The 20,957-nt window shown below is 41.9% G+C and overlaps 1 protein-coding gene across 1 annotated transcript; it reads left to right on the top strand.

Annotated features, from left to right (window-relative positions):
- Nucleotides 1-1,261: 1,261 nt before the first annotated feature.
- On the top strand, nucleotides 1,262-20,699 carry HSDL2 (hydroxysteroid dehydrogenase like 2). Its single transcript, XM_066569122.1, has 11 exons — nucleotides 1,262-1,318; nucleotides 4,092-4,255; nucleotides 4,666-4,764; nucleotides 4,897-5,011; nucleotides 11,085-11,188; nucleotides 12,052-12,150; nucleotides 17,028-17,222; nucleotides 17,729-17,800; nucleotides 19,173-19,361; nucleotides 19,831-19,959; nucleotides 20,405-20,699. The coding sequence occupies exons 1-11, from the start codon at nucleotides 1,302-1,304 to the stop codon at nucleotides 20,515-20,517; spliced, it is 1,296 nt and encodes a 431-aa protein (XP_066425219.1). The 5' UTR covers nucleotides 1,262-1,301; the 3' UTR covers nucleotides 20,518-20,699.
- The last annotated feature ends 258 nt before the right edge of the window (nucleotides 20,700-20,957 follow it).

Here is a 20,957-nt window from a genome sequence, read left to right as displayed (position 1 = left end):
CCACCATTATATTAATACACAGGCTAGTTCATCTGCTCAGGGCTCACTTCGATTTCTGTTGAAGTCAGTAAAACCATCTGTCTCAATTCTTCCAGCAGGTTCAGATCTACCAGGTAATTTCCCCCTCTGCCATCAGCTCTTGGTGAAATCTGAAGCCTTCTTGGTGCTGCACAGAATCTCTGTGAGAGCTGAAGGGGGAAAGACAAGCCAAAGGTAGAACCTGGTGGAAGATTTGCTAACCACAGTAACAGGTGGTCAGCATGGCAAGCACGGGAGGAAGTCAGAGTCTTCATTGGGCAACAGAGGGAGGATGAGGAAAAGTTATATGTGCAGGGCACAGAGGAGAGGGCTGACCTTGAAATTATTGTGAAATAAGAGAGGTACTAGTGGAAAGGATGAAGGACAGGACAGGTGTGGCTGGGTGAACAAAGACACAGGATCCTACTTCAGGCTATCTAATAAACAGGGAGTCACAAAATCATTAGAGTTGCAAGGGACCTTTGGAGATTATCTACTCCAACCACCCTGTTGAGGCACGGTGCCCTAGAGCAGATGACACAGCCCCCATGGGCAGCCTGTTCCAGTGCTGTGCCACCCTCAACACAAAGAAGTTCTTTGTCATGTTTCAGTGGAATTCTTGTAGTTTAGTTTATGGCCACTGCTCCTTATTCTGTCTCTGGGCACCACTGAAAAGAGTCTGGCACCACGGGCTCGGCATCCACCTTAGAGATACGCGTATGCATTAAGGAGATCCCCTCGCATTCATCTCTGGACTGAACAGGCCAAGCTCCTGCAGTCTGCCCTCAGAAGAGAAGGGCTCCAGGCCACAGATCGCTTTTGTGCTCCCCCACCTCACTGACTCCAGTAGCTCCTTGTCTCTCTTGTCCTGAGGAGCCCCGGACTGGACATAGCACTCCAGAAGATGAGATGGAGGCAAAGCTCCAGTGATTTGAGTGCAATTGGCAGGAGACCAAAGCAAAATTTCACACACACGACGAGAGAACGAAAGGATACGGAAAGCCTTCCAGATCCATCCTTCATCCCGTGTAAGCCTTTCTCCAGTCTCAGGTAAGCTCGCAGGCCGAGCCCGCCACCCCCGCTGTGCCCACAGCCCCGAGCCCGCCACCCCCGCTGGGCCCCGCCGGTCTACCCGGGGGCTTGGGCACAGCGGGGGAGAGGCCCCGGCCCCGGCCCCGGCCCTTGCCCCGCCCCGAGCGGCCGAAGCGGCTGCGCAGCGGAGCGGCCCCGGAACCGCCCCGGCCCCAGCCCGGCCCCAGCCCGGCCCGGACGCCTGCGCCGCCATGCTGCCCAACACCGGGTAAGGTGTCCCCGCCGCGCCGGGACGGGGCTGCGCCGCCCGCCAGGGGCTCTCGGGGCGGGCGGGCTGCGGCCAGGGCCGCCGGGGGTTCGCGGGACACCCCTGAGCGCTGTCGCCGTGCGGGGCGAGCGGGACGCGCAGCCGGCCGAGGGCGAGGAGCTGTGGCGGAGGACACGCGTGTCTGAGGGGCCCGGGCAGCACCGGAGCCCTGGGACGAGCAGTCCGGGTCGTACTGGGGACTTGAACAAAGACACAGGAAGCGAAGCAGTTACTGGAGGACTTTAATGTAAATTAGGCAGTGTATCAGTAATTTAATGTGGAATATTTTTATTAAAGTATAATTACTTATTACTACTAGTATTGTTGTTGTTGCTATTTTTGTTATTATTTTTGTTATTGTTGTTTAGTCTTATTACAGTCTTCTACTACTGTCTTACCTGGCAGCCAAATTTTCTTCCTGTATAGGATTTTAATTTAGAGGTGTTTTCTGCCTTTTGGCTTTTCAGATAAAGCTGGGAAGATAAGTTATTATTAGTTCCTGTGTGTTATAAAGAGGATTATTAAATTCCTAGCATCTGTGTAAGTCATTAAAAGTGTCCCTGATGTGACCTGAAGGTCTTTATTGGCAGTCATCTGTGGTGAAAAAGGAACCAATCTTGTTTTCCAAGATTGTAGGGCACAGATGTGAATTTGATGTTTTCTGTCTTATTAGCAGAATTCAACTCTTAATGGAAGTGATGCAGATGTGACCTTCACAATACAGGTCATAAGATATTTTAGCCAGGCAGATATGCTTTATGAACTTTAAACTACTGGGCTGCTAAGTGAATTAAGAAATAAATCCTTAGTCTTGCGAATATGACTAACTAACCACCACCCTTTGACCCTGACCAGCCAACTACTTTTTTACCTGTCAAGTTGCACATGCATTCAGATCATAGCATCATGTCATAAATATGAAGCAAAAATACTATGACAGTGTTAAAAGACTTGCATTCACCTACTCTCTTAAGCAAAGGGCCTGCTTTCCCTACCAGTGTAGCAGAAGTCTCTGAGCTTTTGATGCCCTTCACAAGCTTCTGCTGCAGGTGAACTTTGATTTTACTGACACCACCCCAATGTGCCCTAGCAGTGTTTCTAATTCCTTCTTTGTGGCCTGTCTTTGCACCCACTCCCTCTATGACACTTTTCTTGGGAGCTAAGTCACAAGTTCCCTGCATAGCGCTGCTAGTCTTTGATACACCTTCTTGTCTTCCTGAGTAGATCACCCCAGCCCCAGGCAGGGCTTAAAGCTCTATCAGCTTTTCTCTGCTGTTTTCTCCTCCAGAGCTGCCTCCTACTGGACCCCATTTACCTCTTCTCTGACTAAGGTGAATTATGCTGACCTCATATTGGTTGATTGAAGGAGGTAGAAACTAGATTCTGGCCTTACTTCACTGACTTTTACACTTTAACTATGTATTCCACAGTTTAACTTTCTTCACTGTGTGCGTGACTGAATTCATATCAGTAGATTTTTTGTCATTCACTCTTCTGTTTAGATATTTTTCTTCCTGTGTCTTTCTAAGACTCTTTCTAAGACTCTTAAGATTTTGCAGATAAAAGCTGTTTGAAATGACTTCTTCTGGACATGGTTGACTTTCTGAGATCCTGTAGATGCCTAGCCTTGCCTCTTCAGGGGAAGAGGTGTCTCTCCCTTTCTGCCCCATTCCAATTTTCTACCTTTTGAAAGCAAACATCCTCCTGGAGAGCATTTAAGTGATAGATGTGCTCAGATTAGAGGGGAAAAAACACATCTGAAACCAGACGGGGAGAAACAATACTAAGTTTGGCCCAGTCTGAAAGGAAAATTAATGGAAGCTCAGAGTGTAAGCTTTTGTAACATTTGTGGTGTGACTTTTGTGATGCGAGCAAAAAGTGAACTGTTGCACATAGTATATATGAATTCTTCAACTGAAGTTAAAATCCTGAACCTCCTGGGTTTTGCTACAGTGTTACATAATGAAACATGACCCTTATGTAAAGCACTGAAACACGCATTCCTTCATATGCAAACCTGTTGTCTAAAAGACTTTATCACTGCATATGTTTGTGGAGTTGATATTTCTCTTTCCAAAAATTCAGGGATACTATGTTAGCCAGACATCCTTCTTAAGCTTTAAAACTTGATAGTTTCTCTCAGTTGATTGAAGCTGTTGCTGGGAAGACCCACTGGACTACACACAGTTACTAGGAAGCTATTGAGTATGGAGAAAAATTTAAGAGAAAAATTGCCATTTCTGAAAATAAAGCTTTTGCATTTGCATATGGTGTTGTGGTTCCAGACTTTATAACCCATTGAGACATCAGTTTTTTGTATTTAGAGCATTGTGATTAATAGAATTCAGAGATCTGTGTAGGTGTGTTGTCTTGTTTGAAACTGGCCTTTTGTTTTTACAAATTACTCCTTTTCCATTGCTGCAGAACATAGCAGTTCTGTTGTGAAACAGTGTGTTGGATCTTTTTACAGAAAGGGAGAAATGTAACTGGGTAACTTTCTTTATAGTGTTTGCAAACTTGGGATATGGTCTTACATCAGTAGTACTTCTCTGTAGCTGTAGCCATCCCTTTTGTGTTCTTTGGGCTGTTTTCTTAGTAAAAGGATGAAGGTGGTTTTCTGGCTGGGAGACCGTGCTAATTACATTTGCCCTTAGAGTCTGATAAAAGTCAAATGATTAACAGGTTCTGCTTTATTCTTCTCTTCTTTACGGTCCACTTTCCCCTTCACCTTTAGGAAACTGGCAGGATGCACTCTCTTCATCACAGGTGCAAGCCGGGGCATCGGCAAGGCCATTGCTTTGAAAGCTGCCAAGGACGGTGCCAACATTGTGATAGCTGCCAAGACAGCTGAGCCCCATCCTACTCTTCCAGGGACTATCTACACTGCTGCAGAAGAAAGTAAGTCGTAACAAATGAAGGTGCTTGACTGAGTGTATACCCTTGCTTAATTACTGTACCTGAGTGGAAAAATGCATAGACTCTTAGTTCGAGTTCACCTTTACTAAAATATGCTTAGTGCTTCTCTTGCCTCCCAGGAATGCTGTAATGCTACCGTAATGAAGATAGATGTATGTATATAAATGTAAAAATGCTATGCTACTTGGATGTATAAAATTAACATTTGCAGTGTTAAGATACTGTTTTGGCTTCCCTGTTCCTCATATGACATGTTAAAAGGTCACAATTTGAGAGTGTGATTTTCAGTGCTGTCTTGAAGCGTGTCATTGCTTGAGAGGTTCTCAGAAGGTTCATGTTAGTTGTCCCATCTGAGAGCAAATTTTTAAATGTTTAATTTTTTAACTGTGCAGTTGAAGCGGCTGGAGGAAAGGCTTTGCCATGCATTGTGAATGTGAGAGAAGAACAACAAATCATTAATGCCGTGGAGAAAGCTGTGAAGACTTTTGGAGGTAAGTTAAGGTGTGGGGGAAGGCAGGCATTAACAGGCAGATTGTTCAAACCAAGAGAAAAAAGAACTGCCTGCCTTACTCATGTTTTTTTTTCTTTAAATGCTGATGTGAAATGGCTTACTTTAAAACCAGGGATTGATATTTTGGTGAATAATGCAAGCGCCATCTCTTTGACGGGCACTTTGGAAACAGCAACAAAGAAGGTCAATCTCATGATGGATGTCAATGTACGAGGGACCTATCTTACGTAAGTGCTGAGAGAAGGAAGCAAAGCAATTGTAACAGAATGTATGATGTTATTTCAGTTTTTCTGAGAAATTCTGTAGCTGTCTTGCTGCCCTAGAATTTGAGTGCAGATATTCTGCATGTGCTCACAGGAAATTGCTCAGTTATTGGTCAACTGATTTATATTTCCAAGAATTATTTGCTAGTTGGAGTAAACAGAAACCTTATTACTGAAGTCATTAAATGTTCACAAGCCCCTCCATGCATGTAGGAAGAAAAAAGTCATTTGTTTCAAATGAAGCTCCAGCATGGCTTTGTTAAATGCTCTTTCATTTCAAGCAAAATGACTACATTTTTGCATACATCAAGTCAATATCTTACTTGTCAGTTTTCTTCTCATAAGCTTCTTTCTCATCTTGAGAAATGTTGTAAAACTTACCATACTTAAAAGAGAAATGTTGAACTTGTAACTTCATGATCCAAAGTGTTCTCCACCTACTTTCAGCTTATCAATTCTGTTATTTATTTAAACGAATATACTAAGATTTGATTTCACAATTCCCAGGTTCCTTATTTTGCACGTTAGGAGGTGGATTTAGCAGGTTGAATCATCGTTACACTTTCAGAATGTCATTTAAAGGACTGTCTTAAAATGAAGACTTGGATTTTCACAGGGTTTATAAAAAAGCCTGTAAGATGATGGAGATTCTCTAAATCCACATGTTGCTTGGTGTGATCAGAAAGCTTTGTATCAAAGTATCACCACAGAATTAAAGAATAGTTTGGGTTAGAAGGCACCTTTAAAGGTCATCTAGTCCAATCCTCCCGTCTAGAACAGATTGTTTGTCATTCTCCTTTCTGCAGATTGGTCTGGTTCCCAGCTCTTCATAAATTGCTGAATGGATTCAACTGTATTGCTGTAGGAAGTTCCATCTTCTCCTCCCCACCCAATAGCAGCAGTGATTTTCTTGATGTTACATTTAGCTATTCCAAATTAATGGGGAATTCTTAAAGTGTATTTTTTGTCCTGTTCTACCTTGAAAAGATTAAAAATCAGGTTCTGTGTGCTGGAAGGGAAAAAGCATAAGAAAAATCAGTGCCTCTCAAGGGAATCGTCTTTGTCATTATTTTTGTAATTCTCAATTGAGAAAACCTAGTGAAGCATTTTTGCCCTTTTTTCTCCTTGCTTTGTATGTTTAATCTGATTGTAATTTGTAGAGACCTACTTTCAGTTTAATGTTCAGAAAATTTCAATAGCTTATAAAAAAAGGTGTGGATTTTTTGCCTGTGTAGAGGTGGTACTAGGAAAGATTCCCCAGCTTACAGAGTATACCTGTTGACATAGGATCACGGAATTGTTAAATCATGGAATGGATTGGGCTGAAAGAAAGCTTAAAACATTGTCTACTTCTGTCATGGTTTGATGCTGGCGCAATGCCAGTGCCCCCATGAGAATACACTCTCCCTGGTTTCTGCTGTGAGATGTGACCAGGAATAAGCAAAGCAGGCCCCCACTTAGAAATAAGGAAAAGAAAACTTTATTAACTACACTATAACTATATGTAAAAAGGAACACACAGGAAAAATGAAAACCTTACAAATACATTTCCTCCTCCTCCCACCAAATTTCCAGTACGCCTATCCCCCAAATTTCAACTCTCAGTCCAGCAACACCCTTTAGATAATCAATTCTCCGTTCATCAAGAGGAGAGGAGTCCCTCTTGTGCCATAGGCTTCCCCAGGAAACTCTGTTGAAATCTCGTGTGTTTCCATGTCATTCGTGGCACCGCCCGGAGATCATTTGCCATCGTGACATCTTCCTTCCATGTCCAGTGCTCTCACCACTGCACATGGACCACAGCTGCTTCTAGGGTCGTCGTTTAAGGATGCTTTGTCCCATTCCAAAAAGAGCACAGTCTCACTTTTGGGACACCTGTCCCCCCCAAATTTCACCCCCTGGGGCCGAGGGGTACCAACACTGAACCCTCTTGGCTCTGAGCCATTGCCTCCCCCTGGATGCAGTCTCTGTGTCACAGGAAAAATGGTTCTGTCCATGGCTATACAAGTAGAGTCCAGAGAGATTCTTCTCTCCCGACATCTTTCACTTGCCCAGACCTTCATCACACTTGCCCATTTCCTTCTTCATCTTCCACTCTATCTCTCTTCTAGGAAAGGTTAATGTTCTGTAAAGTTTTCACTGTCCAAAAATGGGTTAAAAACCCAATGCCTCCTGGTGCTTCTCTCTCTTCCACCCTCAGGGCCAGGCCTACCTCACCCCCCCCACCCCCCCCCCCGGCGGCATGGCTTTTCCTCTCCCCCGCCAAGCCAGCAGCTGGGCCAGGGAAGGTCTGACCTGCTTCCCTCATGGAAACCCAAGAGGGCTTCCCACGGGAGTGCTCTGCTTTTAACCCCTGTGTTCTCAGAGGCATATCCAATGTCCCCAGTGGCCACACCAGGTGCCAATATTCAAATCTGAACACCCATTGGTGTGACCGCAGCATCCCAGACAACCCACTTCCTCTCAAACCACGACAACTTCCAAGGTCTGGAAGAGACCTTAAAACTGTCTGCTTCCAAGCCCCCACCATAAGTAGAGATATCTCCCAAATACCAGGTTGCTCTGAGCCTATCCAGCCTGGCCTTGAACACTTCAATGGGTGGGGAATCTACAGTTTCTTAGGCAACATATTCCAATGCCTTACCACTCTCAGAGTAAAGAATTTCTTCCTAATATCTAATCTCAACCCACCCTCTTTCAATTTAAAGCCATCCCCCCTTGTTCTCTCACTCCATGCCCTTGTGGAAAGTCCCTCTCCCACCTTCTTGTATCCCCTTTAGGTACTGGAAGGCTGCAGTAAGGTGACTCCAGAGCTTGCTCTTCTCCAGGCAGAATAATTCTGAGCCTGTCCTTGCAGGAGAGCTGTTCCATCCCTCTGATCAATTTGGTGGCCTCCTCTGGAGTTACCTTAAAAGTCCAATGACCTTCCTGTGCTGAGACCCCAGAGCTGGATGCAGGGTTCCGGGTGGGCTCTCACCAGAGCAGAGCAGAGGGGCAGAATCCCCTCCCTCCCCTGCTGCCCACACTGCTCTGGATGCAGCCCAGGGCACATTTGGCTTTCTGGGCTGGGAGTGCCCATGACTGGGTCATGTCCAGCCTCTCACCCAGCAGCACCCCCCAGTCCTGCTCACAGGGCTGCTCTGCATTCGTTCATCCCCCAGCTTGTGTTGATATCGGGAGTGTCCTGACCCAGGTGCAGCACCTGTTCTTGGTCTTGTTAAACCTCATGAGATCCCCTTGTGCTCACGTCTCAAACTTGTCCAGGTTCCTCTGGATGGCATCCTGACCTTTAGTGGTGTCTGCAGCACCACTCAGTTTGGGATCATCTGCAAATTTGCTGAGGGTGCACTTGATCCCTTCATCTGTGTCATTGATGGAGACATGGACTAACGCTGGTCTCAATACCCACCCATGAGAGACACCTCCTGTCACTGATGTCCATCAGGATTCTGATCCATTGACCACTACCCTCTGGATGCCACTGTCCAACCAATTTCTTATCCACTGAACAGTCTGCCCATTACATCTTCTCTCCTCAAGTTACATAAAAGGATGTTACAAGGAACCTTCTCTAAAACTATACAGCCTAAATGACACCTGTAGTGCTACCCTTGACCTCTGGTGTAGTCCTTCCGTCGTAGAAAGCCTTTTGGTTGATCAGCGAGGACTTGCTCCTGATGAAGACCTTCTGACTGTCCCAAATCACTTCCCTGTCCTAGGATCACCTCCTGATTCTAGGAGGATCTGTTCCAAGATCTTCCCAGGCACGGAGGTGAGGCTGACAGGTTGGTAGTTGCCAGGTTTCTCCTGTCCACCCTTTTTAAACATTGCTATATTTCCCTTTTTCTAGACACTTGGGTCTTCACCTGATTCCACAGTTTTTCAAATATGGGGAGTGGCTTGGCAACCTATTCCCTCAGGACTGTGAGGTGCATTTCATCAGGCCCCATGGACTTGTCTATGTTCAGGCTCCTCATGGTCAGAGTCCTCATCTTCACTTAAAGTGAGAAACACTTTGCTCCCCCAATCCCCATCCTTCTGTTCATCTACTTAACAGGTGTGAGAAGAGAAGTTGCCATTGAAGACTGAGGCAAAAAAAATTGTTGAGCCCCTCAGCCTTTTTGTCATCAGTTGCTACCAGTGTTCCAGCCTTGCTTGTCCCAGGGTGTATGTGTATACACTTTCTTTGCTTTCCTTTTCTGACTGACAGATCTGTAGAAGCCCTTTTTGTTATTCTTTGCATCCCTTCTAAAGTTCAGTTCCAGCTTCACTTTGGCTTTCCTCACCCCGAATATGTACAACAAGTCCGTATATTCTTCACAGGATACTTTTTCCCTATCTCCACTGGCTATGCATTTGTTTCCTGTCCTTTAATTTGACCAGCAGTTCTTGTACTCTTCCATTCCAGTCTCTTGCCTTCTTTGCCAATTTCTTTGCCATTGGATCACTAGCTCTTGTGCTCTATGGAAGGTGTCCTGAAAGATCTGCCAGTTCTGTTCTGCTCCCTTGTTTCTGAAGGCAGTGTTACAAGGGTTCCTACTGACTAACTCATTGAAGAACTGGAATTTTACTCTTCTTCAGGCCCCTGGCTTCACTCTTTGCCTGGCCCATTTCCCTCCAAACTGTGAAGTCCACCAGTGCATGATCACTGCAGCCCAGGCTGTCTCCCATTGTGATGTCCGTGATTAGCTCACTTAGGTCTGTGACCATCAGGTCCAGAATGGCATCCCTTCTGGTAGGGTTATTACCTGGATCAAGGAGTTATGCTCCATGCATTCCAGGAATCTCTTGGGTTGCCTACAGTTTGCTTTGCTACTTTTCCTTCAGACACTGGGGTGTCTGAAGTCTCCCAGTAGGACAAGAGCCCGTAAGTGTGATCCTTCCTGTAGCTGGAGCAAGAAGGTCTCATCAATAGGCTACTCTTGGTCACGAACCTGTAGTGACACCAACCACAAGATTCCCTTTGTTGTTCAGTCTCTGTTTCTTACCCACAGGCTTTTACCTGCTCATTGTTCTTCAGTTCACAGGTTGTTCTTCAGAGATGGCTCATCACACTCAATGCACTTGTTGAAGTAGAGGGCAACCCCTCCATCCCTCCTTTCTCCCTTGTCCCTTCTGATCAGGCTGTAGCCATCAATGGCTGCAAATGAGTCATGGGATTTATCCCACCAAGTTTCAATAATGACAACTAAGTTTCTTGGTTCCTATGTATTAAGAAATTGAGTCATCTGTTAGTGAACCTTCCACTGAAAAGAGTTGAGACCCAAGACAGTTAAGGAGGTCATAAATCACTTTACTACTACTATGGTGATTTTGAATTGAAGGTGTTGAAGTTGTTCCCTTTGTGGCTGAGAGTATGCGGGGGTCCTGTTGGAATATTTGAACTGTTGATCACTAATGTGGTGATGTTTTCACCCTGTGAAGCTTGATTAAAAATTCACAAGCAGAGATAAAATATAAACACGTGCCCTAGTGCTAGAAGTGAAGTCTAAAGACAGTTTCTGTAAAGCAGAAATTCCAATTTACAGAGATGTGTGAATTCAAAGTAGAATTTTCTTAGAAGAGAATAGGGTTTCAGTTTTCTTTGGAATATTTGTAATAGCATTCTGCTATGCAGTATTATTTCTTCAATATGGTTTTAAAGAAGAAATAAGTATGGGATCAGAAGAGAATATTTTTATGACTACATGATGCTCTACATTGTTAATTTTCATTGTTGCCTTAGAGTGTTTTGTTGCCGCTACCAGAACTATTATAAAGAGATTATGGCTTCTGAGTATCTGGAAAATTAGCTTAGAAAACTGATGCACTGATTTGAGAATGTGGTCCAATTTGCAGGAATGAATACTAGGCCTGAAATTAGTGATCTTTGACAGATTTTTTTTTGTTGTTCTTTACATCAGTTAAATACTTGATATGAGAAGAGGCTTTGTCTTGGTCTGTTGTGAAAATACTGGTCTACTACTATTGTTTTTACTGTAATTATAGGTGTTCCATAAAATAAGAGGCAACTGATTTGTCTGAATCTATCTTTCAGGTCTAAAGCATGTCTTCCCCACTTGAGGAAGAGTAAGAACCCCCATATCCTGAACCTTAGTCCACCGATGAATCTGAATCCCATGTGGTTCAAAAATCATTGTGGTGAGTAGCTTTCAGAGCCTTTGTTGGTATTTTGTGAGAAACAAGTAAGTACCTGGTCAAGTGTGCAGTAGTGCTAGTGCAGAATGCCAGATCTTGTATCTTTAGCACTACATACAGACTGGCACTAATGGTTCCTCACAGCATTTTGTACCTGACCTACAAGTAATAGTTTTGTGGGAAAATGTAGGGCATGTTTCAAGGCCTCATCCATGCTTTTTGTTTTCAGGGTAAGTCTGTGATTTTTCTATGGGAATTGTTAGGATTTCATATTTTCTGCTCCAAATAGAGACAGAAACCCAAAATTTATTTTTTTACTGATTCATCTTCCTGGTTTTTTTTAGTATGGATAAAGCTCAGTGATTAGTGTTGCTCATTTTAAAACTGTAGTAAAACCTTTCCATTTTGGACACTTGTCATGTTAAACTTCAGCAAGTTCCAGTTCTTTTCCCAAGTTTCTAAGGATATAGAACTCCTGTTCCCCACTTTTTTTGTCTATAGGATTCTAGTTTGGTTCTTAACAGCTGCTATGCCTTAGGCATCTTAAAAAAAATTGATCAGTCTTGTCAGTGTAGCCTGCATAAAAAGCATGACAAAATCCGGCATGCAGCTAGGCTTCAGCTTTCTTTTTGGCAGAACATGTGTAGTTTTCATTTTGTTTGCAGTGAAAAGATGACAGACTACAGGTTATAGCTGATGGAGATGGCAGGTAGAAGGGAGAGATTTTGACTCTAGGAAAGTGCTGTTTTTTCTGAAAGCCCTGAATTTTCCATGTGAGCCAATTATCTGTTTTATATTCCTCTCATAATTAAAATTAGATTTTACGTGGAGTCTAAACCTTTCTATTTTTTCACTTCTTGTCTTAGCTTATACCATTTCTAAATATGGGATGTCCATGTGTGTCTTGGGAATGGCAGAAGAATTTAGAGGAGAAGTTGCTGTCAATGCTTTATGGCCTAAAACAGGTAATTTTTTTTTTTTTTTTAGTATTTCTGAAATACTGACTTTCTGTATTTTGTCTGCTAAAGCTTATTTTATTTGACACTGAATATACTTCAGACTTCTTCTGGAATAGAGTCAAGCAGTTCTTCTATGTGTTATCTTCTTTTATATATGTTATGTTCTTTTATATATGTTATGAGCAGTTCTTTTATTTCTTCATCCTGCATGGGTTCTGGTTTTCATTGTAGTTCTCACTAGACTGTTGTCACTTTGATCTAAACTCATCTTCATCTAGTTTAAAACCACACAGTTGAAGCGTGTGTGTGGTGTTTGGCTTGCCTGTGCTTTTTCTGATGCAGCCAGTGTTTTTCTTTGGACAGAATCACAAAAATAATTGTATGCTTTAATGAGTGGGTATTGAACATCTGTGTATGTTTTAGAATTCCTTGCTAGTTAGATAGCAGGAGCTTACTGACAAGATAGATACTTCTGTACATGCGGAAATAATTTTTAAAAGGCCTATTCCTAGAAGTTTTGGCAGAGTGCAGTTCTGTGAAGAGCTGTTCACAGAACCATCTGATTGCAAATGACAAGAAATTAAAGAGCTCTCTGGAAGAAAAATAGCTAAATGCTCCCATGTTGTATTAGCTTCAATTTGCTTTGTATGGGTCAGTGAGGATAAGGACTGCTGTTTGAGGCTTGGCCAGCTGTTTGCCAAGGAGGCCAGTCTCTTTCCCCAGATATATTTATGGGCAGAAATTATACAGAGTGTTAAAATCAATACCAGACAGAGGGTAATCCTGCCCCTTAGTGGTGTAAGCCCAGTCATTGTGTTAGAAAACATTACAACAGTGTTTATTTCCTTAACGAGTGCAAGGAAAGAAGAAGGAAGAGGAGATAAAAATATGAACCAAGATCCTCTTCTGAGGATGGTGCTCCTGTTTAAGAAGTGTTTGTACACAGACACTTTTCAATGTTCTGCTGTTAGGAATTGCAGGCCCCTTTCAACCTTTAGTGGGAACTGTAACTCTCTGATCTACTTTCTCTAAGGTGAGAAATGTGAGGAAAACTTAACTATTTCAGACAAAATCAGCCAAATTTCTCCGCTTGAATACAGTAGCTGATCATCTGTTGAACAGTTGGGTTGGTGTGCCTGACAGACTTGGTCCTTTTTCATTGGTCTGGACGCTTGCATCTTAAATGCTTCCAGTAAATGGATGTCCCATAGTTCTACTCACTCTGTGAGTTCTACCCACAGAAATTTTTGGTAAGGGATTGACTTTTAAAATTATATCGTTCATGATAGTTACATCACCACAAAACCTGTACTATTTTGAAGACAAAAGGTCTTCATTTGTGATGTACTGAAGGCAATTACATGGATAACTTCAAAATATGGATTGCCTTGTGGTGGAGTCAAAGTTCACCTTTCAGGTTTCAAGTGTGTGTTGTACTTTTTTTTGTTTCTGAGGCAATTAAAAGAAATGTGCACTTGTTTCCACATACTTGCTTCTTGAGTGCCCCAGGAAGACCTCAAAAAATTTTCAGTGGAGATTTCCCAGTATCTATGTCATTTGTATAGAACCATGAAACCTGATTCTTGGTCTTTAGCTCCCTAGATCCCACCCATCTCCTTTGTCTTGTCTTTAAAATGGCACTGTTAAATGGGTTTTATATCCCCTCAGAATCCAGTAAGTGGGAGTAACTTGGTTTCTCATTAACAGAGGTGACCTTCTACCTACCATTGTGTGGTTTTTGGTCATTGACTGATTTAACAATGTATATTTTCTATGAAAGTTAGGGATTGTAAAGGAATTAATTCAGATTATCTCATTCAGATAGAGAGACATGGTATGAAACTGCAGACAACCAATTAAACTTATTTTTTCATAAAAAGGGTGTTACAAGATTGCCTGTGTCTTGTAAGTGCACACTTCATATGCTGTATAGACACAATATGTGGATCTTCCACAGCTTTCTTATTCTGGATGTGCTGGAAAAACATCCACTTCTGTTGTGGAAATGAGTCAGTGGCTTTATGGGTCCTGTTAAAAGCTAAAGAATTTTTTTCTGCAGAGACCAGCTGGTTATAATAGGTAGTTATTGTGCAACATGGCTGTTTCTCCTGCCCACCTGAATAATTTGACCTGAAAAATAATGGCAAGGGAAAAATGAACCTGTGAGAATTTCTCCACCCTTTCCATAACGGAAACATTTTCACTGGGGCAGCTAACTTTATAAGCAGGTTACATTAAGTCTTGCATCGCATAGTTGAATACCTTATTCCTTTATAGTTTTGTCTTATGCTGCAGCACTCCAAGAATCAGTAGTAGTACCTGTGTCTCAGATGTCGTCTGGTATTAAAGAATATTTTTGGTGCTGTTAATAAGCTTCTATAAAATCTGACATTCTTAATGTGGAGAAGTGGGAAACCCAAACCAAATACAGTTATATCTTTCTCTTGAGCATTACATTTCCACTGTGTCCTTGGTAACATACCCATACCTGCTAAAGTAAGAAGAGAACACTCTGGGAGCTGCTACTGGTTACAGAGTGCAGCTGATACTTGTTCCCCACAGGATCCTGCAGAACATGAGGCTTGGAAGTGCAGGAAGATTCAATTTACAGATGAAAACAGTATATATTCTAATAAACGCTTTTTAAGAGAATCTATGTGAGATGCTGCAAAGAAATAAAAAAAAGTAATTAAGCTTTTTATAAAATCAAGAGTATACAAGCAGAGCTTTTTGTTTGCAGAAATCATGCCTGCTCATTCAGTGGTGCCTCCATGAAAACTGATGTGACATAAAGTATAAAAGATCATAATGTCTGAATTCTCCAGTACAAAAAAATGTGCTTTTGAAAGGTTTATCTTCCGAAAGTGATAAAATTAACTTCCTTATTGTGAACCTTCAGAGAGGCAGTGTTACAGACTTCCAGGGTATCTGAAATACAGTTGAAAAGTTCTTAATTTAAGAGCCCACTATCATCTCATACAAATCTGATTACCCTCAGTGTTAGTATGGATGCCAGGATCGGTTCATAAATCTGGTTCTTTAAACACATGAAGGTATGTTGGTACTAAAATGCCAGAGTTCTCCATTTATCTAAAGGTGAAAGAGGACATCTGTCAAAAGGGCAAGGGGCAATCCCATCACAAAGAGAGCAGAGGAATAGTACAGATGTCCTGGGACAGAACTGGAAGTCTATTGATGTGCATTAGAGGCAAACCTGCATCCCTTTATATGAAATTAATATAATAATGTGCAGCCAGACTACGAGGCAGTACTGTTTGAAACCTCTTTGCTTCAATCTATGCAGATAGGGTAACTGTGCTCAGAAGAATAATAGTTAACAGTAACAGAGAAGTGACAGACCTGTGGGACAGGGAAAGTGAGCAGCTTAATGAATCTTCAGAATAAAATACATTTAAGTTAAGAGAACTTGATAAATTTCATCATGGTATTTGACAAATATATTCTCTGCACTGTTGGTAGCTATTAAAAAAAATAAATCTTGCTGGGCATATATCACTTCAGAAGACAAAAAAAAAGCAAATTTATTGATTTCCTTAAAGATGAGAAAATGACCTAGGTAGACCTACATGTATGTGCGGTATATCTATTTGTCACTTTTTATTTAGTCGTGTGTTTGTAGCAGTTCAATTGCTTTGAAAAAAAAAGCAAGCTGAGGTTGCTTAACAGTAAATGAAACCTAGAAGCTAATTCTCATCACAGAAAACTAATGTAATGAAGTCAATAGGGACATCTAAACACTTCTGCACTCTCCTAGGGTACACTTGGACAGGAGCTCTCAGGCCAGTGCTTAAGATTTTGGTCCTTTTTCCCAGTATGTACTTTGAAAGGTGAATGAATGATCCAGCTTAGATACATGTGTCCTGCCCAGTGCCTATTTTTTTTTGCTATTTATGGAATGTTGGGATCATTTCTGTACCAAAATTGCTGGTACTTTGTGTGGAATGGAAGCACTGCAAGGAAGACAAAAATTTATCCTTCAAGATTTATCCTTCTGCCTCCCTGATGTTCTGGCCTGATATGTAGGAAAGGATTTGTGAATCTGCCTCAAAACTTGAGGGCAGAGTGTTGAGTTTTAAACAGCAGATGGGAAAAACTAATGAAGCAGAACATATGAGGAAAAAACAGTAAGATGGCAAATGTCAAAAGCTGCAACCCGATAGCTTTTCCATGGAATAGAAAGAAAAAAAATGGAATGGATACCTCAGCCTGCAAGAGCAAATCACAGACTTAGATAGCAGCATGCTACAGTTTTAGTAGATCCATGAGAGAACCATAAAGAAGACTAGTAGAATGGCACAGAAGTAACAGAATTGCTTAATAAAAGAATCAGAAGCCTAGGAGATGTGGATTTTATTCTTAGGTCTAACACAGCCTTTCTGTGAAATACTGAACAAGTCATGAGAGCGTTTTGTTATTTGGTTTATTAACTTAGGAGAAGCACTTTAGTAGCTCATGGGAGTTATCAAAAGACAAAAATTAAGCATCAAGACTTTCAGTGTGATAATCACCAAAGCTAATTCCTCTTTATAACTGATGTGTCATACATTCACTTTCAGGAAAACTGTTGTCCTGTTAGTTTTTCATGTCCTGAACAACTAGTGGAAAACTGGTGGGCTGATAAATACATAGAGGGATGTGACTGTCAGAAAATGTTCTGGCATTTTTGATTCCTGTGATAGTTTCATGGATTTTTACTGTTGCTTGTAAAGAATTATTTATTGGTTGGAAGTATTTCACAGCTTCTGTCTTCTAGAGTTTCCTTTTGCGTGAAACGAATGTAAAGTTTGTTTACCTGTGAAAGAAATGAGAATTCCATGTCATCAGTGTTAAAGCTTTGTTTTCTTACCCTCCAAACTTTCTAGCCATACATACAGCTGCTATGGATATGCTGGGAGGAGCTGGAATAGAAAAACAGTGCAGGAAAACGGACATCCTGGCAGATGCTGCATATTGCATTTTGACAAAACCAAAAACTTTCACTGGGAACTTCATTATTGATGAAGTTCTGCTGAGAGAAGAAGGAGTTAAGGATTTTGATGTTTATGCAATTGCACCAGGTAAAAGACATCTTTTAAAGGTGAGAAGTAAATTCAAGAAGAAGGGAAGAATAAATGGAGAATATTAATACAGTTTTGTTTCTCAGAGTTCTTAAATTAGTTTATAAAAAATGTTGCTTTGCCTCAGCTTTGAGAACATGCCTTAGTAGAAAGGCCATATGGATCCACTGAGAGTTTAATAATTAAATGTCTATTAAATTAAATTAAGAAATTCTTTAATGAGAAGAAAACCTACCTGCACTGTAGATGTATATATTACTATTTAACAGTTAATGAGATAGATTTTTTTTGTTTTTCTTCTCCAATGTTCTTCACTGCATCCTTAGAAGCCTTCTAGGTCAGATTTTAAATAAAAAAGATTCTAGACATGTAACTTCATGCTACATTTTTCCTTCAAATTTGAACTGAGATACAGTACTACTTGACTGTAGTTTCAGATGAAATGGATTCTTACTGTGCAAATCTGATTTACTTGCATTTATTAATACATTTTTCCTCCCTCTTAGGTCACCCTCTGATGCCTGACTTCTTCTTAGATGTTGAAATTGACACTACAGCTATGAAGCAAGAAGGATATGGTAAGGAAAGCACTATGTGTACAAGTCCATAATTTCCATAATTAATTTCAATTCACAATAATGAATACTCTCTGTTTTTCTTTTTTCCCCTATGAATTTGGACTCCACTCAAGCTTTTTTAGCAAAAACCATTTTCTCATTTGAAGAGTAAGATCTATGGAAATGACTATATAGTTAAAACTGGGGAAAAAAATCATACCTCTTGTAGGACTTCCATGGTGTAAAGTCAGTGCATTATTTTGAAGAATTCTTTTTTAATCATCTGAATTGTGGTAGTAGGGAGGTTACAGGTAAGTATTGCTGGAAAAAGAAATAAGACTGCAAACAGCATATTTTGCGGAAACAGCATATTTTACGGGAATATCTCCTTTGCCTTGCTCATTTATACAAAAGAATATGACATAAATCCGCCATGGCTTCTTACATGAAATGTGCACAATTTGCACATTTAAAATAGCTGTTGGGTGAAACGTAGAATTTTTTTTTTAGAAAAGCATTGGTTTTTCTTTTTCAGAATTGGTTTATGTCAAGTTGAAGGGCAACTAAGAATGCTGAACTGCTTTTATAGGAGTGTCAAAATAAGGATAAAGCCAGAATAGTGGAGGCAAGCTTGAAAGTGTACCTTTCTGGTGGAAATACTCCTTGAGCAGTCATACTAGGACCGTTCTGCCAGGGACAGATTATGTTAATTCCTTGGGCTGCCAGTGCAGGTTATTCTGTAGGGATTCACAGAACAGATCTAAGTATTTTGATACGGAAGACACCTAAGAGACTTTCAACAGCATTTTAAGGGGCTGTTCCACTTGATTGGCTTTGTAATTTGCAGAAGCTTTCCTTTATTTCTAAATGTGCATGCTCATTGGGGTGAAGTAAGCCACTGATCAAAGCAATAAATTTATTTCCACCTTAGAAGCAATTGCAGAAGAATTTGTGAAAATATGCCTGTTCTTTAAAAGATAGACAAGACAGAAGTATTTTGAGGTGAAAGCAATGGCTATTAAAGACACTGATTTTTTATTTTTAATGTTGTCAGGAGTAGTGTATGGATTAGAAAACATTAGAAAACTGTTGTGTGAATGGCTGTAATGAACTATAAACAGTCAGAATTAGAATTTTGCTGTGGTTTTATTTTTGCTGTTCTTTTGATCCGTCAGGAATCAAAATTTATTACATAATTACATTTAGCGATGTACACCTATTCAGATTCCTGGTGGAGAAATTATCCTTTATCAGTGTTAATACTGAAATGGTAAAAGAACCACTTTCCCTACTTTGAAGCTTAAATCCTTTCAAATGGAGTTCTCTGCTTATGATTCTACATACACTTTTAAAGTGGTTTGCATTTGAAAGAGAAAAGTAATCTTTCCCATAGATGCTGCCCAAGAGGAGAAGAAATTAAGCAGATCCCAGCAGGAAGGAGCAGATGCGGCCAAGGCAAAGACAGAATCTGCTGCAGCCATGCCATCGGGTCCTGTTGCAGAGACGTTCCGAGTTATTCAAGGGGCAGTGACTGAGGAGTACGTGAGAAGTACTCAGGGTGTCTTTCAGTTTGAGCTCTCTGGTAAGCCCACCGCTTGCGCAGCCTTGCCTGGCAAAAGGCCCCGGTGTTTTCAGACAGAAACACTTTGTGGAAGTGGAAGCTGGTCCCGAAGCAGGCCGGCTCCTGTTCAGTTCCTGTGACTGCAGCTCGTGCTGCAGGCCCGCTCGGGCAGCCCTGGGAGCTGCCGTCCCTCTGTCCCGGCGCTGCTGTGGCCACGCTTAGGGCGCTCTCGGGCCCACGGCAGAAGCGCCAGCTGCCAGCGGCTCTGGGAGCAAAGCGCGGCCTCTGGGCTCTCCTGCCCGCGGCCCCAGCCCGCAGCGCTTGGGGCGTCACAGGGGACAAGAGGTGACCCCTTGCAGAGCCCCGCCAGCGTGCGGGCTGCCACGGAGCCGCTGCAAACGCACACGGCCGCGGGCCTCTGGCGGGGCAACAGAGAGGGAGGGCACAGCAGTGCTTGCTGCCTTCTCACCGCGCTTCACTCTCTGTCCAGGCGATGGTGGAGGCACTTGGTACATTGACCTGAAGACCAAGGGTGGGAGCGCTGGCTTCGGAAAGCCTCCCGTGACAGCTGACGTGGTTATGAGCATGTCGAGCGCCGACTTTGTGAAGATGTTCACAGGTGAGGGACAAAGGCCTTTGTCAAGGGCCACAGGTACCGGGAGAGCCAGAAAAGCTGTCCCAGAAAAGCCTCTGCTGACAGGGGAGTAGAGCAGCTTCTCACTCTGTGATTTGGGATTGGAGGAGCTTTCAGCTTTTTGGGGCTCTGGGAAGAGTGCAGGCAAGAACTGCTTGGATTTTTCTGCACTCCTGCATCCTGTGAACAGGAAGAGTGCAAAAGGTTACACTGCTTTTATTAACCAGGTACCGACATTTTAGCAGCCAATGTGTTGGGCTTGTGCTCTGCACATGTCTGAGCAGTGTCTCCTAAATGTGCCCTGCTCACACCCGGAGGACTTGGTAGCAGTATAGATGCTAAGATTTCACTGTAGTGACATTACGTTATCCTGTGCAAAGGCTTTTTCCACTTCCTATGTTATTCTGATGATTCTGCTTCTTCTTTTTAGGTAAATTAAAGCCAACTCTGGCCTTCATGACTGGAAGATTAAGGATTAAAGGAAACATGGCACTAGCAATAAAACTTGAGAAGATGCTTTCACAGCTTAATTCTAAACTGTGAGAGGAAACCATACTAGCACAACAGTGGCCTTTCATATATAACTGCAATGCTGTTTTGAATGTTTAGTCCTTGTTTTTCTGATGCAGTATAAGAAATACTGATAAAATGTGAGGTTTTCATAGAAGAAATAACTCAATCTCATTAAAAAGATGTCCATAATTAAACTAATTCTGTCTCAAGAATGCAGTTAGTTTCCAGGTGTTTTCTTTATTTCTGCTCCTCTGGGTCAATGTAGGACATCTGAAGTGAGTTTTTTCCCATGTAGTTGATTGTGCACATACATCCCATGGAAAAGGTGGGTAGAGTAAATGTCACCCTGCAGATCAGTGCTAGAAGTGCTATGCCAAATTTACTAAGCTGGCTTAGTAGTAGAAGTAATGTAGTCAGTTTAACAGAGCTTTAGTTACACCTGGTAAATTTTTATCTCAAATTTTTCTCTC

The sequence above is a fragment of the Molothrus aeneus genome, chromosome Z, assembly GCF_037042795.1.
Source record: "Molothrus aeneus isolate 106 chromosome Z, BPBGC_Maene_1.0, whole genome shotgun sequence".
Lineage (NCBI taxonomy): Eukaryota > Metazoa > Chordata > Aves > Passeriformes > Icteridae > Molothrus > Molothrus aeneus.
The sequence above is the reverse complement of the archived record's forward strand: the minus strand, read 5'-3'. Positions and strand labels throughout refer to the sequence as shown.